Source organism: Lissotriton vulgaris, chromosome 10 (assembly GCF_964263255.1).
Source record: "Lissotriton vulgaris chromosome 10, aLisVul1.2, whole genome shotgun sequence".
Taxonomy (NCBI): Eukaryota; Metazoa; Chordata; class Amphibia; order Caudata; family Salamandridae; genus Lissotriton; species Lissotriton vulgaris.
The window spans coordinates 293,697,788-293,724,096 of record NC_141698.1 but is presented as its reverse complement, the minus strand read 5'-3'; the positions used below and the strand labels follow the sequence as shown (position 1 = coordinate 293,724,096).

General features: G+C 43.8%; 1 protein-coding gene across 1 annotated transcript; it reads right to left on the bottom strand.

Moving 5' to 3' along the window:
* Window positions 1-2,267: 2,267 nt before the first annotated feature.
* On the bottom strand, window positions 2,268-25,559 carry LOC147685155 (uncharacterized). The gene is made up of 4 exons (XM_086939764.1): window positions 25,478-25,559; window positions 5,326-5,421; window positions 3,618-3,785; window positions 2,268-2,653 (listed from the first exon to the last, which is right to left on the bottom strand). Exons 1-4 carry the CDS (start codon window positions 25,557-25,559, stop codon window positions 2,268-2,270), a joined length of 732 nt encoding a protein of 243 aa, XP_086795890.1.
* Window positions 25,560-26,309: the final 750 nt, after the last annotated feature.

The following is a 26,309-nucleotide window of genomic DNA, read 5'->3' as shown; positions in this document are numbered from 1 at the left end:
CTCTGTCTGCAGGCATTCATAGACGACTCTTCAGTGTCAAAAGAAACTTGAGCAGGCATCCACAACTGAAGTCAACTTGTTGTGACTCGCATTACAAAGGCTCGGCAGCATCTGTGATCAATCATCTGACAGTGAAAGAGAAGAGCAAGACAGGTATATTAAATGAATGATGCCATGCATTGCATTGGATGTATTGTTTTGCTGACACTGAGCAAATGTGCATGGAGTTGAAGTATACTAGTAACTTCAGACTCACGTGATAGCCAATTTTTCCATGTTATTTAATAATATAAATTATTTACGCACTTGTGTTCCTACTACTACAGATGCAGTCAGGACTTAATTTATCGTAGTCACTCACTACAGACTGAGTTGCTGTTGCTGATAATGATGGTGACCACCATATCTTTGCTGTCAGGCAGTTGGATCTGAGCTGATTGATGTACGATGTTTCTTGAAGTGGAATACAAGGTAATAAATACAAATAAGAGGCACAGCACAGTAGACCCAGGCTACTACATGTGTGTGCACTGTGCAGTGGTAGAGTACAATAGTGGCATGATTGATGACTGAGAATGACGCATTGATTTTGTTGATTAATTTTGTAAATGCTAGGTTGCTTTTTCATTCACCTTTCTGTGGCTCTGTGAAATTTTTAGGGAAATGCAGTTTGTATTACGGGCGACCCTGTGTCGTCGTGGGCCTGTTCTGTGCTGGCTCCTGTCTTTTTTTGTACTTCTAGATTAATAATGATGTGCAACTAGTAGACTTATACATATTGTATCCAAGCCGCCTCAGTCTGAAAGTCCTCTCATACGACTACTCCTCTTGTATTATTTTTTTTATCTTTACTGTATTACAATTTGTTTAGGTCATTCACATTCTTTTGTATTTGCCTTTTCTTTTTCAGGCTGGACGTTTTTCACCCACTGCTATTATACTATGAGCATCAACTCACCCTTACCACTAATACTCATCATCAAGCAATTGGATGGCGGGAAACCAAGAATGATATTCAGCGTGTCCTTTTCTTGCGTTTATTCCTTACATTCATTGGCTAGTGGATCAACATCATAAATCATCGTCTTCATTGTTTTGCTTTTGTTGTCTCCATGTGTACTGTTTTTCTTTCTCAAACCTTTCCCAAAACCCCCGTACCCATCCATTCAACAAACCCTAACCCTCTTCCCCCGGGCTGCGTGGTTTCATTGAGGTGTGATGTTTCTTACATTAAATATACACCAAAAATTTGATCACGCGCTTGCTGGGGCAGATGTGGTGAAAGCAACAATAGTGAAATGTCAACAAGGCATGGCCAGGATCTTCTTCGGCTTCCCAACTCAAGCTCTGTGTATAATGCCAAATAATTTACCATTACCATCAAACAACGAATACATCTAATGAATTGGCGTAATTGTTTGGGTTTAAGTTTAAAGCATTATGATTTAGAAAATATTGACGTTGCCGTGAGTACTACAACTACAGTTGAACTTCTTATCTTCTCTTGCACTTAGTTTCCAGTCCCCAAAACCATTGTTTTGTTTCAGTTTAGCAGTTGCAATATTGGGTCAGTCGTGTAATGTACTGTACTTACTTATACTACCCCCACATTGTCTGTCACGCAAATGACTGCCTCTTTCTTTTTGTCTCAAAATGCTACTGGCAGGGCCTGTCTACTACTACTATCACAGAAGTTCAGAACCACAGATTCTTCTCCATTGTCTTGGGAAACAAATGCAGCCCTTGCAGTGCCACACTTCATCATAAATCATCATCAGCAATCACAGGTAAGATAAGTTTGCAGTGAGGTATAACGCAAGACAGACTGGTAGTTCTTCTAATACTACAAATATAACTCGGTGAGGGTTTACCGCATCTATCTGTCTGCATGTTAAAGATGTGGGCAATATATTTTTTTATTAGAAACCACTGTCCGCCGACCTGCATGGCCAATTAAACCTTGCGATGTTGCACAACGTACATTATTTGGTGAAACAGTTCCCCCTCCAACCCCCCAAGAAACGCAAATGAACTTCAAATGTTTTCTTTTGAACATAACTTTGTGTCTCGTTTATTTTTAACATAATATAAATAAAGATGATACAAAAATAAAATATATATAAATCTTACCCCGCAGCTGTCCCTACCCGCCTCCCCTAACCCCAACCAAATTTCCACGTTCAATGTAATGTAAAAAACCCCAACACCCAATTCCCACCCACCAACAAAAGGATTGAAAAAGGGGCAAACAACAAACAGGGTCCATATCAAAGCCTACGGGCTTTTACGTGTTTGTCAACCATGATCTTCACACGCTCCTCTATTTGAGTATTTGTCTGACTCTGAGCCGCCAGCCTGGCTACCCGGAGGAGAATCTTTCTTTGGAATTGGCGGCACCTACATTGGCATGCATGTTGTTGTGGGGGGGTGGCCGATGCTGGAAAAATCTGGTGGCGGGCGGCTGCCTGACCACGCCGACGTACTCCTGCAGGCTTGGGGGCCGGGGCATTGGAAGAGGCAGCAGCTGCTGCCGCCGCCTCCTCCTCCTCCTCGGCCTGAGCCACCAGCCGGCGGTAGGCCTCAACGATGGCCTGCAGTTTCCGCTGCCGGGCCTGGACTGCCAACTCCTTTCTCGTTGGTTTTGAAGGAGTAACTATAAAGAAAGAGCCAGAATTGTTGTAATCCAAAATCCCAGCAAATCAAGAACACAAAATGTATTCAACACATAGTGGCACAGTACAGTAGCACTAGCAAGCAAGCTGAGTACAAAAAATGGTGTTTTATCTATCTTGAACATTCTACGGCTTATATACTTAATTTGTTTGACTTTTTTGCACGGCATTATGCCTGCCCTAGTAGCATAGCATGGGTGTACTTCAACGGTCACACACATACGAACACCTGTCTTTTTCATATCTCGTTTTTTTATATCATATACTCTGTGCTTCCGGGAACAGTGACAGTCTCAAACTAACATTAATTAACAGGGGCCAGCTAGTACTAGTAAATGTCTAGTAGAGACTATCATTCTTTATATCGCGCAACAAACCTTAGGTGGTTTGTGTTTCGCCAGCAACGAGCTGGAATGCATCCAGTCGTCCCCTCCTTCCCTTGCCTTTGGGTTTAACCAAAACACCGCTGCTGACACTAGTATCCTCTACCCACCGATATTGGATGTGTCTCCCACCCACGCAGGCAGCTGTGTTTTCCCCTTTCTATGCTTCCACAACAACCCATGCATCCGACTGCTATAAGCCACCTGCATTGCTGATTCCAAAGTATCCTTCTACATTAGATGATTGGTGCTTTTTCCTTGCTCCTTTCATCATACTTAAAATCAATCTCCTTAGTGTTAATCCATCACGGTCATGTAATGTTGTGGATAAGACTTTTTTAGTCTGCCACCAACCTTTCACAGCTGAGTTGTAGTCACATAGAAGAGGTCTGTTATTTTATCAATTCTCGCCGGTGGTAATGCTATTGCTAAGCTTGGTAATGACAAAGGTGGCGTCATATATTGTCCAGTAGAACTTCAAGTTCATTATAAATATCAGAGTACAGTGAGGAAGTTTTCCCCACCCACCAAGTAATGCGGATCACTATTGAATGTAACTTACCATCGCCCACCATTGTTGGCTCCTCCCCCACTGCTGCCGGTGCTGGTGTAGGTGCCTCTGGTCCTCCATTCCCCTCCGGGATCGCCTCTGCTGACGCCGTCGCAGCGCCGCTGTCCCCGTTGGCACTGGTGGATGGTACCGGTTCTGCACAAATAAAAATAAGTACACCTTTTTAGATGGATGCACAGCCCCCATTGTACTTGTTCACCAAGAATGGAGTTCTGCAAAACAGTTAAGTATAACGTAATCAGTAGTAGTCCACATTGCCTAGTACAGCAGAGTAACTAACTCACTACACATATTAGCATTCATTTGTTATGGTATGGTACCCAAGCTCATCTCATCTCTACTGCTACTCTAGTCCTTGGAAAGTTAGACTGAACCATGTAACCTAACCAGTTTGTACATCAATGTCTACAGTTTTGCGCATGCTATCTCGCAGCTTGTTGCGCAGTACGAGAAGACGCCTTTGAGGCCACATGATTGTTCAAAGCATACACCTGAAGAGTTTGGAAAATAAAAAGGCCCGTATTTACTTTTTGAATGTGGATTGTGGAATCGAGTTTGCTTACAGCCTCAGGTTACATTTTTTTTTTAGCATGACTGCTAAAAACTTGCATAAATGTATTTAATTTTTTCATACTGTCTAACGTGCACCACTTTTGTCATTATTTTTCGGCAGATGAGAAGATTTCCTTCTACGAAGCAAAGATTTCCAGAGCTTACCAAAAATAGGCATATGTAACCAGTATACGTTCAATGGTGAGGGGTCTCCGACATTTCCCACATTTCCCTATCGTGCACTGGTAGCTGTACAAATGTAGATTACTTTATTCAGCCTTTTTTAACTCTGGATTTTTTCTGGTGGCCCTTGACGTATTTCACAGAACAACTTAAAAACATTGATGTTACTTACTTAGTTACTTCTAACAAAATAAAGGTTTTGAAGTACCACATTGACTCGGAAGTATATTTTCTGTGTCTGTTGTCTTGTAGACTTACAGGAGAGAGTGAGCAAAAGGGGGTTACTTAGGTTATGGATTGTGTAATAAAAGCATTTGGCATCTTGGTATTGGGGTTCAGGAAAGGGGTAATTGAATAATTGACCAATGACTGAGCCCATATAGGTTGTCGTTCAGTGAATTGTGGGTTCCTCAGAGTTCTGTGACTGAGGTGTAAGACTGTAAGTAAGTAAGGTCCAACCTGCCTATCACAAACATCCAATTTTGTGGTGCATACATAGTTATGTATGTGACTGCATAGAAGAATACCCGCAAGAGTAGTAGTGGTATACTAACGCTTACAAAATACTAGACCAACATCTGGATGCATACTTGGTTGGTGTCAATTGGCAAAGAAGAGACATTACAGAGGAAAAAGCATAAGACAGGAGTGGACCCTGTGCCTTCCGCTATTCTATCACAGATTTTTTGAAAATATTAATACCTTAACTAGAGAGTGGGCAACAGGGCAAGCTTACCTACAGACAGTCTAGTAGTAGCACAGAGAGTCATAGCAGAGGCTCTTTGAAGGAACAGAAAGGCAGGGACAGATAGTGATACCCAAAATTTTGAAAACATAATCAAAATCAAAAAAGCATTTGTCAAAATTTAGTTAGGTGAAATGTCATTAATCGGTTGGAAAAAAAAGCTCCGTTAGAAAGTTAGGGAAATATCATTGTTCCAAAAGAAAGCACTGTTGGACTTACTGGGGACAGCAGCAGGATCCTCAGTAGAGGAGCTCTGTGCCTGTGGTTCACGTTCACCCACCGACTCGGTCCCAGCCTTCTGCTTGCCCCAGGGTTCTGTGGTTCATGTAAGAAATAATAAAGAAAGAGAAAAACATTGAGTGCTGTGAAACATAGACAGCATTTCAAAAACCACTGCTACAACATTAAAAGAAACAAACATTGATCTACCAAATGACTACTGCCTTGCATGATTCACTGACTAGTGTATATATACTTGGAGAAAATAAAAATCAAATGTTCCATAAACATTCTGATTGCAGATTACTAAGTAACACAGAGGCAGTAACACCTGAACAACACCACCGATTCAAGAATGGGGTAATCAATTATCTGTAAGTAGACATTTCTTTTTAATTTTTTGCCAGCAAAATGCATAGATCACAAGGAGGAGACATGCTTAACTTTGTGCATACTAACACGAAATTGTACGTTCATTGCATCATATTTTGTTCTGCTACTGACTGAATGCTACTGCTGCCCTACCCACTCACTAAACAAACTACATCAGTTCTATGGAGGGCTGAGGCAGGGGCGGCTCTAGGCTCATGGTGGTCCTGGCCAGGGAGCGTAGGTAGGGGGGCCCGGAAGAGGAGGTCGGGCGGAGAACGGAGGCCAGTGAAGAGGGGGGAGTCAGGGTGTTTGGAAGTGGAACAGAGCCGGAGGCACCAAATCCCTGCCAGGGGCCGCCACGCAAATATGTATCCATCCTCTGAGGATTATTAAATTAAGGATATATATTGGTGTGGTGGCCCCTGGCGTTTGGTGGCCCTGTGCAGTTGCACAGCTTGCACATGCCTAAAGCCGGCCCTGGCTGAGGTAAGAAGAACAAAGTAACTTTAGCATTCATTGCCAGAGGAGGATTCATGCAGAAGAGAAGGCCGTGAAAAAAAAATGATACAATATGCAAACACGTACAATTATCCATCAACGGCTATTTCACTGACGGACAAAGGAAGGACAAGACTCTATTAATAGCATTAACTAACTTCAGTTCTCTACAATAAAGAAAATCTCACATCAATAAACAGCAAAAGCTAGCGCCAAATTGAACACGCAAGAGTCAGTGAAGATGAAGAAGCGCAGCACAGACCAGTGTCATACAATTACAGTAGATATAATAACGGAATACATCGGAAATGTAACTAGGAGCACCAGTCATCGCGTTACTTATTCAGCCAAGATTTACAAAGATACAATAACAATAATTATACTACTATAGAGATATATATTATACACACACTTTTTTTTTTTAGGGTAGCCACTCACCAAGACCCACGACCTCGACGCCAAGCAGGTCCAACAGGTCCTGCTCCCGGTCCAAAATGTCTGCCCAACGGTGGGTCAGCTGATGGTGGGTACGCCGGATACCGGAGCAGCGGAAGACTGCCCGGCGCACCTTCACCCACCGCCGGAGACACTCTTCAATATGGTGGTAGCCGGAGCCGGGCCTGCCGCCTGCTGCCAACATCAAGGGGAGGTGGCGCTGGATAAAAAACACCAGGGCAGCCACCTCCTCCTCGCCAAAAAGTTGGCGGGGCCTCACCCCTAGGGGGCGCATTCTGCCGCAAGGCAGCCGGGTTTTTTGGGGCACAGGCGCCTTGCCCTTTGAGCCACCGCTGCTGCTGGCGCCCTTGACCATGGTTCTGGGTGGAGGGGAGAAGAAAAGTTCAAGACAAAAAGGTAGGGGAAAGAAGAAGCAAGGTAAAAGAAGGAAGTAAAATAAAACAATAGAAAAGTTGTAAAAGTAGAAATAAAATGAAAAATATAAACCTAGGCACAGAGAGAGATAGGTAATAACTAAAGAAAGTTTGAAAAAGTGGGTAAAAAGACCAGGATTGAAGAGATTTCAGCAAGATGCAAAAGTAGGCCCAAAACCATAGCCAGAGTGTGTGATCCAAGATGGCTGCGCCCATTGCGACCGCGTGGGTAGGTTCGCGCGATATTTAGCGCGATCACACACTTTTGTAGTGCGAACGAGAAGATGAGTTCCCGAACATGTCTTGCACAACGCGACCACGTTACTTGTGACTCGGAACAGGAAATAAGGGAACGCAAGCGCGCGGGACAAACCTCTTGGGTAACTTAGCGCGCTAGCCATCCCGAGCATGCAGGCAACGCCCCGAACACGCGCACCGCGCTCCCGAAGACAAAAAACGGCGCGCGAACGGGCCTAGCAAGCAACTACGCATGGCTGCGGAGCTACGCGTAGTTCGCGGAGTGCAACTGCGTCTTCGCGTAGCTCCGTGGAGTCCGACTCCGCGAACTACGCCCAGGGTTAATGGGCACCCCTGTCTAGTCCCTCTCCCAATCCTGACTGCTGCTGATTTGCCTCTGTTAACTCTAATCCTTCCTGTCGGATTTTTGTAGAGAGTCTGCATTGCGATTATAAAGCTATTCCCCAATCCGTTCCATTTTAAAATTTGCCATAGGTATTCCCAGGAGATTCTATCGAACGCCTTCTCGGCATCCAGAAAAAGAGCCGCAATAGGGTCTCCCAGGACTCCTCCCGCGTCAAAAGTTGTAATCACCTGCCTAATGTGTTGCGTTGTGCCTTTGCCAGGTATAAACCCATGTTGAGTGTGACTTACTAGTCCTTCTATTACATCTGCGAGCCTTCTTGCTAGTATCTTGGAGTACACCTTAGTATCTGCATTCATCAGTGTATTAGGCCTATATGACCACGGAAGTGTCGAGTTTTTGCCTTTTTTTAAAATGACAATGATCTCCGCTTCCCATGACTCAGGTATATTATCCCCCTTCTGTGACTCCAGCATAACATTACACAATTCTATTCCCAGAACTTGATACACTTTATAAAACTCTACTGGGAGTTGGTCTGGGCCGGCTGCTTTACTTGATGGTAACATATTTAGAGCCATAAAGAATTCCTCCAGGTTAAAGGGGGCGTCCAGTCTATCCCTTTCCTCCGCAGATATACCCGGAGAAGTAATATCGCTAAGATAGGTTTCAGTCTCCCTTGCGGTTCCTATGCTATCCCTAGTATATAGTTTTTCATAATACTGTCTAAACACTTCCCTTACTTCGGTTGTCTCGAAAACTTTAGCTCCATTCACATCCGTAATCTCCCCAATATCTGAAGCTGCTAATCTCTGTCTGGTGCGTACTGCTAATAGGTGACCTACCTTCTCGCTTAGCTCATATGCGACTTCCCTCTTACTTAGATAGTTCTCCGCTGCTTTTTTTGATATGCTTTCTACCGCTTCCGCTCTAAGAGCCACTATTTTTAACAAATGTGATTCTATTGGTGCACTATATTTTAGGTCCTGCGCCAATTCCTCCTCTACCCTTATCAGCTTTTGGTAAACCTCCTTAATTTTAAGCCGTGTCCTTTTCTGGGCTGAAAACACGTAACTCATCGTCTCACCTCGTTCCCCGGCCTTAAAGGCATCCCATACCACTCCTATAGGAGCCGTACCTTTGTTAATTTCCTAATAAGCCCTGATCCAATCTGTCATGTGAACCCTATATCCTTCATCCTTCAAAAGAGCTCTGTCAAATGTCCACTGCATATCTTTTCGACATTCCTGGCCCAATCTAATGGTTAAAATCAAGGGGCTGTGATCTGAAACAATTCGGGGTTGTTTTTCTATTTGTGCCTCTGTCAACAAGGAGGGTGAAATCAGAAAATAATCCAGCCTAACAAGTATCTTATGAGGGGCTGAGTAAAAAGTGCTACCATCGGTACCTGGGTTTAATTTAATCCATGGATCCACTAAAGGATTATTTGACACTAAATTAGAGAGAGCTCTGTGGGTTCTCTTTTTTCTCCCTACATAAACCCCCCCTGTATGCTCAAATGAACTACTAGGGTCATGGATATTAAAGTCCCCACAGCATATAATTGGCTCAGGCCAGAGTGCCAACTCGGTATCTAGAAATTGGAAAATTTCAGGATCGTCCTCTGTCGAACCATAGACAGAAACTATGGTGCACTTTTCTCCCTTGATTTTTATTTCCAATATTACCCACCTACCCCATTGGTCCTCCAGTTTCCTTAGCACCTCTACATCAGTAGATCTCCCTAATACAGCAACCCCCCTATGTTTCGTCCCTTGTTTAGTATTTCCCAGTACAGCGAACCCTAATTGATCCATAAGATACGACTTAGAGGCTTCAACATGTGTTTCCTGGAGACAAACCAGGGTTTAATTTAATCCATGGATCCACTAAAGGATTATTTGACACTAAATTAGAGAGAGCTCTGTGGGTTCTCTTTTTTCTCCCTACATAAACCCCCCCTGTATGCTCAAATGAACTACTAGGGTCATGGATATTAAAGTCCCCACAGCATATAATTGGCTCAGGCCAGAGTGCCAACTCGGTATCTAGAAATTGGAAAATTTCAGGATCGTCCTCTGTCGAACCATAGACAGAAACTATGGTGCACTTTTCTCCCTTGATTTTTATTTCCAATATTACCCACCTACCCCATTGGTCCTCCAGTTTCCTTAGCACCTCTACATCAGTAGATCTCCCTAATACAGCAACCCCCCTATGTTTCGTCCCTTGTTTAGTATTTCCCAGTACAGCGAACCCTAATTGATCCATAAGATACGACTTAGAGGCTTCAACATGTGTTTCCTGGAGACAAACCAAATCCAGCTTAAGTGTCCTAAGTAATGCCGCCACCTTAAGTTTTTTTCCCGCGTCATTAAGGCCACAGATATTAATAGTAGCAATCCTACACGTCATTAGAATACCTCATAAGTTTTGTCCAACTCAGCATACCTTAGCCTATCTATCATTTTAATCTGATCATGGAACTGATGATTAACACTTGTCTTTCTCCTTCTGGCTAATGGATAGTTTAAAGAATGAGTTCCTTGCTCGATGTTGTGTGCTTTCCTGTGCTGCTTCTTACATCCTACCTCCCTTTTTTTAACATTTTCGGCCCTTTTTTTACCCCCTGCTCCCACCCTGCCCCCCTTCTGTCTCCCTCCCCCCTCCCCCCTTTTACTGGCAAATAGGTCAATAAGACCTATATGTAGCCGCGGTAGCTTGTGGTTATCGCTCCTCTCTCCCCTCACCCATCACCCTGTGTGTTGTATACCCCCTCCGTAATGTTCTCTTAGCCGTTTCACTATTTTGCATGTTCTGTCCCCCTTAACAATAGACCACACATCAATATACCAAGATCTAATATCTTCCCCTCCCGGTGCGTATGTCTCGCTTTACCTCCTTCCAGACCCTTGGAGTTTAACAGTTCTATACTACTCTGCCCTCTTTTTGCGCTTTGATCTCCTCCAAGAACTGTTGGGCCTTGATCTCGGACAAGAAGATATTTGTTCTACCCCTTGTAACCACTTTTAGACGAGCAGGAAATAAGACATATGCCTCGGAGCCTAGAGCCTGGAAGGGTTTAATAGGCTGCCTAAGTTGCCATCTTCTCTCGACGGTTACGTGGCAGAAATCTGGTCTGGCAAAGAAGGTGGTTCCCTCTAAAGTTCTTTTCCTGTCCGGTCTAGCCTTCTCGATTATTTCCTCCCTGAGCAGGTAGTTCCCAACATATATCAAGATGGCTCTGGGCAGTGCCTGTTGGCCTGTCTGGCTCTCAGCCCCTCTGCCTTTTCTAATGGTGAAGGGAAATCTGTGGGCTCGTTGTATCTCTCTCTCCCACTCCCACTGCGACTTGGGGAACGCACCTCTTAGCAAGTTAACAACAAAGTGCATAATGTCATCTCCCTCTGCTCCTTCCTCCACTCCCAAAATGCGAATGTTATTCCGCCTCTGGCGGTTCTCAAAATCCTCCAGCTTCCATTGCTTATTGATCGTCAGTTTTTCCTGTTCCATTTTGAAGTCTTGACATTTAAATAAGTGTGGAATCTTCAAAAGTTCCGACGGGTCAAAAATGTCATATTCGGTTTTGTCCCAAACTATACCATCTGGTATAGGAACGGCTGTGATATTTACTGCTGACAAGTCTCTTGCTTCACGATGAGAAGATTTGTGTGGCTGGAGAAGTAGCTTCACTCCTTTACTTGCTGTGCTCATTTGAATATATCTTCCATTTATCAGCATACCCAGAGTTATTACCCGAGCTAACCAAAGAAGAAAGAAAAATATTCTCAAAACAATCCAAAGTGCAATCCATGGTAAAACCAGATACGTCTTTTTCAGGAGTTGAAAGAAATCTGTTGCTTGTTCTTTGAAAGTTCTTTGTACTGGCGTCGTTTCAGGATCGCTGGGATCCTCAGAAAACGTATCTAAGTTAATGAAATAGCCAGAGGCAGTTCTGTCAATAGTTGGAATTGCATCAGGATTCGTTGAAATCGCTGGAATCAGTTGATCACTTGTTACTTCGTTTTAGACAGGTGTATCAGGACGAACTGTTATTTGGGTTTCAAGATGAACGAGTTCCATAGCATTGTTGCTTAGTCCTTAATTTCTCACTGTAGAATCTTCAAAGGCGATGAGTCTCTCAGTTTGAACCTCTTGGATTGTAGCTAGAGGAGTGCATCTGCTACATTGTTGGAGTCCACTTGGCCTACTGCTTAGTATCGGACACATTGTGTGGTTTGATTAGGTTGATGGACACAAATCTTTTCTCCTTTTTACCAGCAAGGGGCGGCAAAAGTACTGTTCTTGATCCGTGGATTGCAAGGACAGGTACTGGTTGTCTGTAAGAAGGCCGGAATTCCTTCTTGTCCGTGATCTTTTCTCTGACTAGATCACCAAGCTTTGAGATCCAGACAGGCCTTACTGGGACGGCTGGTTTTTCCCCAGTGGTGGTTGGCTTCAGGAACACATTGCGTTGTTTGGATCTTAGTTCATTTGAGTCCTGTAAAACAGCCAAATTACTCTTGATATCGAACTCTTTATTTTCCACCACTGTGCCTTTCATGTCAAGGTCTGGTACCAACATTCTAGTCCCAAATAGGACCTTATATGGAGTGACACCCCCTAGAGAACTTCTTGGCAAATTGTTTAATGAGCGTTGGCTCCATAAAGATGTTTGACCCACCCATCACCTGAACCTAATACCCTAGCTGTTATAGACTGCTTTATGTCCCGGTTTTTTCTTTCCACAACAGGATTTCTCTCAGGGTGGAATGGAAAAGAATACCGCAAATCTACGCCCAAACTGGCCATGGCTTCTTTGTAAGCTTGAGAGCTAAACGCAGGGCCCTTGTCAGAGTGTAGTGTGCCAATTGTGTATGTGCCGATAAAGACTTGCAAATCTTTTATAACAGTTTGGGTATCAGCCGAGGGCTGAGGCCACATCCATAGGAACCTTGAACACAAATCCACTGCGACCATGATATATTTATAGTTACCATCCCTTTGTAAGGGATCTCAGTGATCCAGGTAAACGCAAGCCAATGGTTTATCTGAAATTAACAGGGGCGTCTGCGCAGGACGTTTCACAGTAGATACTTTCATCTTTTGGCATATTTCACTGTCCAAAACATAGTTTCTGGTCTGTTTCCTAATGCTGGGCCACCAGTATCTCTGTTTTAACTCCTTGAGCCACGGCCCTCCGGTGCTCATGACGAGCTCAGCTCGTCATGGCCTGTAATACGCTCAGGTGCGCGGAGAATTCCCCCGCTGTGCTGAGCGTTCCACAGGATTTAGAAAAGGGGGTGGTGATGAACAGAGTGTCTGAGTTAAACAGACCACTCTTACCCAGTCCAAAGATCAGGGCTTAATCCATCACCGTTATTTATCTCACTGCCCCATCCCAGCTCAGAACCTGGCTATATGCAAATCAGTCTGTCCCTGGCCCAGTGCATCATGGGAACAGGGCAGACTAAACTACCAAGCCAATTCTTCACCAGAAAGCAGACAAGCTACCGGGGACCGGTTTCTGGCATTTCAGCCTTCTTCGGCCCGGCTTGCTTGAATCCTGATGGAGCAGTGAGAAAGGGACTCATGTCTGAGTATACCCTGCCACACCTATAGTGGCCAAAAACGATTTAGAAAAGGGGGTGGTGATGAACAGAGTGTCTGAGTTAAACAGACCACTCTTACCCAGTCCAAAGATCAGGGCTTGATCCATCACCGTTATTTATCTCACTGCCCCATCCCAGCTCAGAACCTGGCTATATGCAAATCAGTCTGTCCCTGGCCCAGTGCATCATGGGAACAGGGCAGACTAAACTACCAAGCCAATTCTTCACCAGAAAGCAGACAAGCTACCGGGGACCGGTTTCTGGCATTTCAGCCTTCTTCGGCCCGGCTTGCTTGAATCCTGATGGAGCAGTGAGAAAGGGACTCATGTCTGAGTGTACCCTGCCACACCTATAGTGGCCAAAAACGATTTAGAAAAGGGGGTGGTGATGAACAGAGTGTCTGAGTTAAACAGACCACTCTTACCCAGTCCAAAGATCAGGGCTTGATCCATCACCGTTATTTATCTCACTGCCCCATCCCAGCTCAGAACCTGGCTATATGCAAATCAGTCTGTCCCTGGCCCAGTGCATCATGGGAACAGGGCAGACTAAACTACCAAGCCAATTCTTCACCAGAAAGGAGACAAGCTACCGGGGACCGGTTTCTGGCATTTCAGCCTTCTTCGGCCCGGCTTGCTTGGATCCTGATGGAGCAGTGAGAAAGGGACTCATGTCTGAGTATACCCTGCCACACCTATAGTGGCCAAAAACGATTTAGAAAAGGGGGTGGTGATGAACAGAGTATCTGAGTTAAACAGACCACTCTTACCCAGTCCAAAGATCAGGGCTTGATCCATCACCGTTATTTATCTCACTGCCCCATCCCAGCTCAGAACCTGGCTATATGCAAATCAGTCTGTCCCTGGCCCAGTGCATCATGGGAACAGGGCAGACTAAACTACCAAGCCAATTCTTCACCAGAAAGGAGACAAGCTACTGGGGACCGGTTTCTGGCATTTCAGCCTTCTTCGGCCCGGCTTGCTTGAATCCTGATGGAGCAGTGAGAAAGGGACTCATGTCTGAGTATACCCTGCCACACCTATAGTGGCCAAAAACGATTTAGAAAAGGGGGTGGTGATGAACAGAGTGTCTGAGTTAAAGAGACCACTCTTACCCAGTCCAAAGATCAGGGCTTGATCCATCACCGTTATTTATCTCACTGCCCCATCCCAGCTCAGAACCTGGCTATATGCAAATCAGTCTGTCCCTGGCCCAGTGCATCATGGGAACAGGGCAGACTAAACTACCAAGCCAATTCTTCACCAGAAAGGAGACAAGCTACCGGGGACCGGTTTCTGGCATTTCAGCCTTCTTCGGCCCGGCTTGCTTGAATCCTGATGGAGCAGTGAGAAAGGGACTCATGTCTGAGTATACCCTGCCACACCTATAGTGGCCAAAAACGATTTAGAAAAGGGGGTGGTGATGAACAGAGTGTCTGAGTTAAACAGACCACTCTTACCCAGTCCAAAGATCAGGGCTTGATCCATCACCGTTATTTATCTCACTGCCCCATCCCAGCTCAGAACCTGGCTATATGCAAATCAGTCTGTCCCTGGCCCAGTGCATCATGGGAACAGGGCAGACTAAACTACCAAGCCAATTCTTCACCAGAAAGGAGACAAGCTACCGGGGACCGGTTTCTGGCATTTCAGCCTTCTTCGGCCCGGCTTGCTTGAATCCTGATGGAGCAGTGAGAAAGGGACTCATGTCTGAGTATACCCTGCCACACCTATAGTGGCCAAAAACGATTTAGAAAAGGGGGTGGTGATGAACAGAGTGTCTGAGTTAAACAGACCACTCTTACCCAGTCCAAAGATCAGGGCTTGATCCATCACCGTTATTTATCTCACTGCCCCATCCCAGCTCAGAACCTGGCTATATGCAAATCAGTCTGTCCCTGGCCCAGTGCATCATGGGAACAGGGCAGACTAAACTACCAAGCCAATTCTTCACCAGAAAGGAGACAAGCTACCGGGCGTTCCACAGGAGGCAATACACATGTGATGAGCTGAGATCATCATGAGCACAGGAGCACCGTAGCTCATGACGAGCTCAGCTCGTCATAAGCATGGGGGCGCTGTGGGCGCCCCCTCCCCCCAGCACAGCGGGGGATTAACCCCCGAAGCGAAGGGGTTAATAATGATACTGTGGCAGAAACACCTGCATGAGCAGAGACAATACTTTCATGTGCTGCTAGGATAAGTCCTAATCTATGTTCCATGTTTGGTATTCCCCTGACCCCCATTCCAGGGATTCGAGCAAACTGAACACTGTTCTCATCAATTGTATTTGAGTATTTGAGTGGAAACTTTTTAGGTAACGCTGTACCGCTGCCATTGCTTGAAGCATTGACAGCCAGTATTTTTTCACTGTATATTTTTGTTTCTGAATGAGTGATTGCAGCTATCGAAGCCGTTTTCGCAGCCCCCTTCGCAGCTTCATCAGTCAATGAATTCCTTTCAACGTGAACGCCATCACGTTGATGACTCAGCGTGTGTATCACGTAAGTGTTTTGTAGTCCGTTTTGCAACTGAACTACTTGTTCCCAAAGCATTTTGTGCTTTATTGTGCCACCTTTACATCTTTGAAACCATTTTGAAGCCAATTCTGTAAATATTCTTTATAAGATTGTACACAGTAAAAGGAATCTCACACTATGAGTGTGGGGAATACGCAATCTGTATTTTCCAGTGTCATTTTAAATGCTTGTAGTTCAGCTCGCTGAGCTGTACAATCTCCTAGAGATTGTGTTTTTGTGACCATTGGTCTAAATTTTCCATCACGGATACAACCTTTAACGATTGCGCATGCTGCACTATAAACTTGATTACCCCACATAGCGGGTTGTGCAGATCCATAAGTATAAATTATAAATTCGTACTGTTTAAGAGGGACAATCTCAGTAGGCAGAGGACATTCGTGTTCGTATTGCAGGAATGCTTTTTTTTCAAATAAGGGTCAAAAACATATTCAACATCAGTTGCAGCAAGTGAATGAACCCAATGTATCCACCTTGAATGTAAAGCTTTTGCATTCGGAATGCTCACCTTTGTAACTGTCTCAAAGGCTGGTACAGAAGTTATGACCATAATGCGCTTCCCCTGTGCTAGGGCTCTTTCTTTTGCTACAGCGGTTTGAACTGCTGTCAGAATTGTTTCTGTTGATGTAAAGTTCATTTCTACCTTTGTGTACAAATGTGATTTGTATGCAATTCATACTTTTTCACCTTTGTTAAAAGTTAAGTAGGTGACTCCGCATAGACCAGGATTGATTCGGATCACTATGTTGCATACGTTTACGCGTGTTTGTAAGTGTTTTGTTGCTAACATATCTGCTTGAAATGAACGCAGGATATCTGTGTGTTCCTGTGTCCAATGTGTGCTTTTTAAATCAGGTTTGATTAATTCATAGAGTGGTTTAACCCTGTTATACGTGGCACCATTAGCGTGGGTCTCCCTTCCATTTTTTCCGTTGCCTCATGTGTTTTTGCTGGTGTCAGATGCTTTGGGCACTGTGCCACTGCTGTCCAGTGCCACCCTCAGTGTGAGTGCTCACTACTGTAAATTGATGTATTGTTTAGTGGTTCCATGATTGGCTGTTTGGTTTACTTGTGAAACCCTAGTACAGTGCACTGAGTGTGCCCAGGGTGTGTAAATCCAAATGCTGCTAGTGGGCTTGCAGCACTGGTTGTGTCACCCACAGAAGCGGCCTTGTAAAATGTGTCTAAGGTCTGCCATTGCAGAGCATGTGTGCAGTCTGGTACTGTCATGCTGACTGGGTAAGTGCACCGACTTCGTGAAAGAAACAACCTAGGCGGAAGTTGTAAATTGCCTACACAATGGTTACAGGACAAAAGCTAAAAAATGAACAGTTTTAAATTCATTACTTATTTTTATTAAACAATTTATTTCATAGAGCAAATAAAAATACAAATGTCAGAAAACAAAATTAAAATTATATTCTTCAGAAGTGAATATAACTATAAAATAGTTCTATTCAATTCTCGTGGAAAACGGAGGAATCACGTGCCATAAGCGATGAATTTCTATTGCTGCTGGATTTGTTAATCTACCTATCTCTTCTTGTATCAAAAAGTGAAACCTATATAAATATTAATTGCATATAAGAAATACAAATCCAGCAACAATAGAAATTCATCGCTTATGGCACGTGATTCCTCCGTTTTCCACGAGAATTGAATAGAATCTTTAATCACAAATATCGAACGTCATGACCAGTCGGTTTTATTTATAGAAAGTTGTACTTTGTCTTGAGAAAGGCGCTGGCCGCCGAAACGCGTTGACACACAACTTATTCCTCATTGTGAACGGATTATTAATGTTACTTTATAGTTATATTCACTTCTGAAGAATATAATTTTGATTTTGTTTTCTGACATTTGTATTTTTATTTGCTCTATGAAATAAATTGTTTAATAAAAATAAGTAATGAATTTAAAACTGTTCATTTTTTAGCTTTTGTCCTGTAACCATTGTGTAGGCAATTTACAACTTCCACCTAGGTTGTTTTTTTCACTGTGTTTTTCCCTGACCTAGGGGTACATTTTCATTTGTTCATACAGGGAACTCTTGTTTGATACAAGATTTTAAGTGCACCCACTTGCCATTCCCTAAACCTTCCATTTTCTTCATATTAGTCACCCTTATGGTAGGCCCAAGGGCAGGGTGCATTCTAAGTATAAGGCAGGACAAGCCCTGATGTGTGTGGCATGTCCTAATAGTGAATAACAGCCATTTTCGTTTTACACTATTGCAAGGCTACCTGTTCTCCATAGGCCAGAATGGGCTGCTGGATTGTTACATGTTTATAACCCTAGCAGACTCAGAGAACATGGTAGAAATTTGAGTTTAGTATGCCTGGACTCAGAATAATAAGATACATCTTTTAGTAAAGTGTATTTTAATATTCTGTGTTTGCAAATACCACTTTTAGAAAGTAGGTATTTGCTTGTCTAACCATTTGAGCCTGCCTCTGCGAGGTTGTGTATTCCTTGTCTGGGTTTGTGTGTGACAGGGCTGGAGAATTCCAGGAGACAGGCTGGGGCTGCCCGTTGTGAAAAGGGAGATCTGCATCTAGATGGGAGGGAGGAGTTGCACCTGGGACCTGAATAGGGCTGGGCCTTCCCTCTACAATGCTGGCTCCACCCCCTGTAGTGCGTCTGATGTCTCTGCCCTGCACACTGAAAGAAGAGAAGGAAGACTGTCAACAAAGTGCTCCAGGACTGTACTTGCCTTCCACAATGCTGGCTCAACCTCCAGGGGGAAGTCTGATGTGCCTGCCCTGCGCTGTGAAAGGAAAGGAGACGTCTGGTAAACAGAGTGCTTCAGAACTAGCTCTGAACTGGGCACAGGCCCCTCTCCCCTCAGAGAACAAAGGATGTTGGGGTATACGTATTGGGACCCTGATCCCATGAAATTAGATCACTTCTGGACTTACAAGACAAAACCTCTGCTGAGGAGAGGGAACCTGACGAAACTGAGGAGAGACTATTCCCAAGCTGAAGTGCTGCTTGGGGATTGGCCTGCAGTGGTTGCCTTGTGGCCAAAGGGAGGAGAAATAACTTTGTGGACTTTTCTTTCAACTTGTGCAAAGATCTCCAAGGGCTTGGAAGAGAGCTTGCCCCCTGACCGAAGTCCCAGGACCAGCGGACTTCACCAGACTTTGTGAATTGCTGCTGGAACAAGTGGCTACAGAAGCAGGGAGCACTGACCAATTCTCACCACCGGCCCGGTGTCCTGTAGGCACCGCATCAAGCAACGTCCGCCTCGAACTACGCAAGCTCTGTGCTTACCGACTCCGTCCTGACGCCGTCATGAGCCGAAGTCTGCACCGCGACTGGAAGGACACCGCGACGTGCAACGCCTCGCTACACTGAATCGAACTGGTCTGACAGACGCGGTCACTGCTGCTGACTTCGAGTCCTGTGATCGCATCGGAGTTGGGCACCGCCTCGCACGCTTTGCGACGCACCACCAGACTCGCACCGCTGTCCGGACTGATTGACGCCGCTCCCGAACTCCGGCTCATTCGCTGCACTGCAAGCTGCAAGCACAGCATCAAAGCACCGTCTTGCCCTGCAACGCAAGCCTTGGATCCACCGACTCTGTCAACGGGCCGCTGCCTGCACCGCATCGAGTGACACTGCATCCTGCAATGCTTCCTTTCTGCACTGCGACGATCACCGGAACCGGCTCGCACATCCGTGCCGGCCGCCCCAAGTGAAAGGTACTGTGACTGAGTCTGTCGACCATTTGAGTGGGCCCGTACTGACGCGGTCTGGTGGATTTGCTAGACTCTGTTATTTTTAACAACGCTGTAGCCCGTCCGGGCTACCGACTCGCACAGAACTCTGATTTAAGCCTTTTTAACAAGAACTCTTGAAAGCTAATAGTACTGTGGATTCTTTTTGTCATTTATTGGTCTTGTGGTAACTCTATATAAAGTACAACTTATTTTTTATATAAAACCTGTGTGTTGTCCTTTTGTAGTGTTGTTACTGGGTTAATGTATGTGGTCATAAATGCTTAACTTACACCGCCTCTCAAATAAGCCTTGACTGGTTGCGCCACGCTACCTAGAGTGTGAGCAGGGGTTATTTTAGGAGTGTAATCCCCCTTACTCTGAATAGAGGAGAGGGTGCCTATTTGTCACAAGTACCTACCTGTGCCAGCTAGAGACCCCCAATTCTAACAAACCCTTTCTGCATAGTTTAGAATGAGGTTGGAGCAGTGCACACTTTTCTAAAAAGTTGGCTGCCAGGCTTTTTCCTTCACTTGATAGTTCATATCCTAGGAAAAGGACGTTGGAATGGGAATTCAGTATAATGGTGTTCACCCTGTTCAAGTGCCTGTTCAGGTCATCGTCTGTTCGATAGATATCATCGACATATGACAATGCCTCATCATCATAAATTTGTAGTAACTCTGTTACCCTTGCTGAGAATAACCCCGGGCTGTTCTTGTAAACCTGTGGGAGTCAACAAAATTGACGCTGGGTCCCCATTATTGAGACAGCTGTCAAATCCCTGCTTTCAGGTGCTATGTTTTGACAAAAAAAACGTTAGAAATATCTAATGTTGTTTTATATTTTTTACGCACAATGTTATTCATTAATGCTGTACTGTGTGCATTCTGCACTGCAAATGTTTTACAACAAGAGTTTAGGTGTCTGTAATCCAAAACTAGACAATATGTATTGTCTGGTTTGGAAACAGGAAACAAAGGATTGTTCATTGATGAGGTGCATTTTTTAATCGCCCCCTGGTATTCAAGTTGATCTAAGATCTCCCTGACCTGTTTTTTAGCTTCTTGCTTAATTGGATACTGCCTTTGCGCAGTTGGTTGATTTTTTAACTAGATCTTATGATGAGGTGAATCCTCATCCTATCCTACATGATTTTTTAATAATGCTGGGGCTTGGGCAACTGCCCATTTCGTGGCATAATTATATTTTAAATGTACTGGAACGTGATTGGAGAAGGCTGGCACAATGATGTATTCACTATGTAGGCACTCCCTGACAAATTTTGGTGGCTAGTCCTGTTCTGCTAGAAGTATGTCATAACCCTTTGAAAGATTCTCCCAAAAGAGTGTTTTCACTTTTCTTGGTATGACTCCCTCCATCCGGAGTGTTATTTCATATAACCTATGTGGAGAGCTAACCCTGGTGTCTACAGTCTCAACTTGAATGTCTTCATTTAAGTCCACAGTCTCCAGCAGTCCCTTCAGGTTCTGGCGAGCTATTGTTACTTCTGCTGCACTGTCCAGCATTGTCTGAGCCCATTCTCCGTTCTTCAGTTGTGTTCTCAGAATTCTCGGCATGCCTGATCTTCAGACCTGCTACCTTCTTCTTGGAGAATTGAGGTTTTGGTTTGTTTTTCTGAACATGTTGATCGTCTTTGGACTTCACGCGTTCTTCTTTTTGATCTGACCATCCTCTTCTTTCGGATGTCTGTGAAAATATCTGAATGGTATGAGAGAAACGTGTATCAGTATCTTGATACCTATCAGGTTTTCTCTTATTATCCCTATTCCTGAGGTTATACCTCCTTTCAGAGGGCTCCTTTTGAGGAGGCCTACCTTGAGATTGAGAACGTTTCACTTTTGAATGTTGTTTGTTATTTTCCAACTTCTTTTTAGAAGAGGTAGGATTGTGTTTAATAGAGTCCTTCTCAGGACCTTCAGACAGTTTTGGTTTAACTGGTTTCCCACCCAAACTGTCTCTGCCTAATTCTTCATAGAGTTTTTTCAATTATTCTGGATAATTCTTGTGGTTGTTCTGTTACATCAAATGCCCTTAATTTTGGGTGAATTGCCACTGATGCTGCTTCTCCTTTAATATTAGATAATATTATTGTTGAGACCTGGTCGAAATTTTTCAGTAACTTCATACCTAAATTCGGAGCAGGCTCCGCCCCGTATTCGTTTTGAATTTGTTTCCCGACATCCGGTATTACCGCCATAGACGGAACAACATGTGTTTTAGTGTAGATAGCAGCAAAGACTGTGCCCCAAGTAGTGCAGTCTTCCAGATGTGGTGTCATCCCCATTGGTAAACAGATTGTTAGTTTTCTGTGTTTCTCATAAGGGCTAGAATTAAGAAATACCGCTTCGATTTGAGTAATTTTTTGAGCTATCCAGAATGGAATTTGTTCACGTTTTGTGTGTTTTTTACCCATGATTGCGTGTAACGTCTGGGGAGTGATTTTTAGCGTATTCCCCTGGTGAGAGGTTTGTCTTGGAATAGCTATTATTGGTTGGACTGTGAAAGTCTGCATGACATATTGAACCAATTGTCTGTAAATTTTGATTAACTCTATGAGTTGAGCAAGTAAATCTACATCTGTCATTACTTCAATGTCAGGATGAGGTGTGTTACCGGCTAAAATTGACCATGTTGCTCCTGGTCTACCTAGTGGACCGAGCCTGGTAATGCGATTGTGATGTTTTAGGGCATCTTTAAACTAGAGATCATGCTCCTGGTATGTGAATGGAATTTCAATATCCTCGAAAGGAATATATTCCTCAGATGGTTCATCTTCTTTGTAGAAGTGAAACATTTTTGCTACTGGATATGATTCTGGGAATACTATCCATTAGTAGAATACCTCTGCCTGGTGAGATTCATGTGCCTCTATCACAAAAACTGCTCTACCACCTCTTGGTGTTAGGCCATGTTTGATAAGTTTTAGAGTGATGACTCTCCTTAAAGTTGGATGGATGTTTATAACACCCTCATCGGTTTCATTTAAACCTGTATAATGAAAAACTGCTGCGACTTCGTCGGGTACAGTTCCACCGGTTCCGGTGTTTGTGCCGTTTTCTGACATTGTTTAATGAAAATTGTAGAGCAAGTTTCAAGGGAACAAAGATAAGGTGCAAAATATTTTGGAACACTGTATCCTTCAACGTTAAACAAACAAAACAGCTAATGGATAGGATTTTCGTCCTACTCTGCTATGGCAGATATTATCCCTACCCACTCGAGACGTCTTATGGAGTTTTATGAGTCGGGGTCTCTTAGAAAAGCACGACTGAGTTACTTCAGTATCTAGCATTAAATTAGTGCCTTACCAAACCTTTAGGCACAGTGTAGTATAGTTCCTATATCCCTGATAGGCTCTGCACATTGGAATAATATACACTATAGTTTTGGCATAGGACTGAGTTCAGTATGCCTCTATTGAGTATATTAAACTTAATTACTTGTGTGTGCCAGCTAACTCAGAGGTGACTAGAAACTTCTTGAATAAACAAGAAGGGATTAATTTCTGGCAACTGCATAAATATGACCATTCTGTTTCCCTTAGAATCGGAATAGTCTCAGAATCTTGGAAACAATAGATAACAGTTTCACTCAGTCAATCGTTTATGCTTCGTTTCTACAGAGTTTACACAGAACTAGGTAGACGGGCATTTCAATAAAAAAGGTTTATTGAACAGTCTTATTTCTCGTGCAAGAGATATGAACTGCTACAATGGTAAGACAGAATGCGAAGTATAATACGCACAGCGTTAGCAGTAAGATAAAATAATACTGCAATAGCATGGTTTGCAGCTATGACATATTCATAAAAATATATACATAAATAACACAGGCTAAAATGTGAATACTCGTCTGGTGCCTCTAGCTAGTTCTACCCCAGTGCACCTAACCTAAGTGTAGTACAAGGTAAGAAGTAGGTGCTGTTTTTCTATAGTCTAGTCTAGCTATAGTTAGGATTGGTGTTGCCAAGATTTGCCAAAAGTCCCTCTAGGTTCTAGTCTGCTACATACCTTAGAATGAGAGAGGTTGGAATCTCTTTCCGGGTCTCGATCTCTAACACCCCTCAACGGTAGTCAGATACACTGGAGCTGGATTCTCTGCAAGGAGGGTGACAGCGTCTGGTCAGTGCCTCAGGCGGGGACTCGACTTCCTTCCAAACTTGCCATGGCGAGCCGTCCAAGTATACAGCCATGACTATACCTTGAAGGTGTTTAGGAATGCCGGGTAGAGGAACGTCACGAATGAACCCCTAAGGAATAGATGTTCATGCATAATAAATGAGTTCTTGGAGAAATCAATAATCCAAGAAAGGGTAAGACCAAAAGGCTTAAGAGTCTGGTTTCCCAAGAACTCGTTGTGACGTGGATGGACGGATGAAGGTGGCCCTGCCTGTATTTGGTCAGCATGGATAATGCCTAAATGAGGGTTGGAGTTTTTACCTAAAGAAAGGCAATGTGAATCGTGCCTATATAAGGGCATAAATCGGGAAACCTATATACAGTATCTAAATCGACACACAACACTTCCTGGGACCGCAAAGTGTCTCCCAGGGTAGGAAAGTTTAGCAACAGTTGACCCAACCTAGATATGGTAATGTCACTACCTCTGTTGAAGAGTGTTTATAACACTTGATGTATTATGAAAAAGATGAAGTGAAATTAGTAGAGACCAATCTATTTAGTCTATATTTAGATTTTAACTTGTATATACCTAATGAATTTTATATGTATTGTATGAGATGTTATGTGTTTGCACTTTATTGATGATGTATTATATGTATTTATATATCTGGTCAGTTACTGTCTTAGCCATAGTAGTGACTTTTTTTTTTGTTTTATTGTATTTTTTTAATTGTCTGTACATTAGATGTATTGAGATTTTCCCTTATTTTTGATAATAATATTTGTAAGATTGATACCCTATATAGGATAAAAATTGTAATTGATGTACCTGTTAAACAAAATATTACTTTAAAAAGATCACAAGTACTCTGTTCACACTTGGCCTATATTGTGTAACTACAGGAAAATCAATTGGTTGCCAAGGAGTTCTTTGTTGCATTGTTAAATTGTTCCCTGCCCTTGGAACCTTGATACTTCACCAGGGGTCCTTATTTCTCTGCATTATCTTATCTTATCTTATCAAGAATTTATAAAGCGCACGTTCACCCAAGGGTTTCATGGCGCTAACTGATATACTTTGAGAAGTTACTACTCAAAGGCTGAGGGGGATTAAACCAATGCATGGACAAACAGCCATGTCTTGAGAAGTCGCCTGAGCTGGAGAATAGTGACACAGGGGCAAATTTCCAGGGTAAGAGAGTTCCACAGTTTAGTGACAAGAGTTGCAAACCTGCGTCCTCCTTTGCCTTGGAATTTATAATGGGGAACAATCAAGAGGGTTTGTGATGCAGATCGTAGGTTGTGCGAAGGAGAATACCTGGGCAAAAGTTCTTGAATACATTTAGGGCTGCGTGCATGGAGGGACTTAAACGTCATGCAGGCAGCTTTAAAAAGTATGCGCTGTGTAATAGGAAGCCAATTAAGTTGCTTCAACAGTGGTCTTGCAGATTGCCAACGCGGGAGACGGTAAATGAGTCTGGCTGCCTGGTTTTGAGCCATTTGAAGGTGTTTACTGAGAACAGCCGGAAGACCCAGGTATATGGCGTTGGCGTAGTCTAGATGCGACAGCACCAGGGCCATCATCAACTTGGGTCAGAGCGGACTGAGTGAGCATCCGGCTGATCTTCCTTATTTTCCGGAGTTGGAAGAAACACGATGATACCACTGAGTTAACTTGAGGTCTTAGTGATAGTTCTTCATCAATAAGAACCCCTAAACTTTTCACAGAGCTGGAAGGATTAGGGGGAAGGCCCAGATTGCGAGGCCAATAATGTGGGCCCCAAAAGATCTTACTTTTGCCAAAAAGAACCAACTCTGTCTTCTCAGGGTTCAACTTCAGTTGATTACTGTCCATCCACTGGCGTATAAAGAGCATGGTGGACTGAAATTGGTGGACAGATTCTGGGGAATCATCGATAGTGAAAATGAGTTGCAGATCATCTGCATAGTTTAAAGTTGTAACTTTAAAAGTTTTTAGGGAGTGAAGCAAGGAGAGCATATAAATGTTAAACAAAATGGGTGATAAGGAGGAGCCCTGAGGGACCCCACAGGTGGTAAAAAGTTTGGATGATGAAAAAGGTGGTAGAGCGACAGCTTGAGAGCGGTCACAAAGAAAGTACCTGATCCAATCATGTGCAAGGTCACATATGTCGGCTAGTCTGACACAGTCAAGAAGAATATCATGGTCGACCGTGTCAAACGCAGCCGACAGATCAAGCAGGACCAGGGCCTGAGGAGTGCCCAAGTCTGCATTGTGGCATAAGGAATCTAGGACTGCAGTAATGACCGCTTCAGTTGAGTGCGCCGGATGAAAGCCGGCTTGTGCAGGGTCCAACATGTCAGACTGTTCAATAAAGCTGGACAGGTGAGATGTTACTTGGGCTTCCAGTACTTTAGCTAGGTATGGCAGCAGAGAGATTGGCCTGTAGTTTGATAAAGTAGTGGGTTCCACACCTGATTTTTTTTTGCAAAGGCAATACCACTGCCTCCTTAAAAGAAATGGGTACTACACCTTGATTTATCTAAGAAAATAAGGAGAGCTAGTATGGGAAGAGGAGAGGCAGTAATTAAATTTTTAGGACGTGAGGAGGGCAACAGTCTCGTGGGGAGCCCGACTTGATTCTTG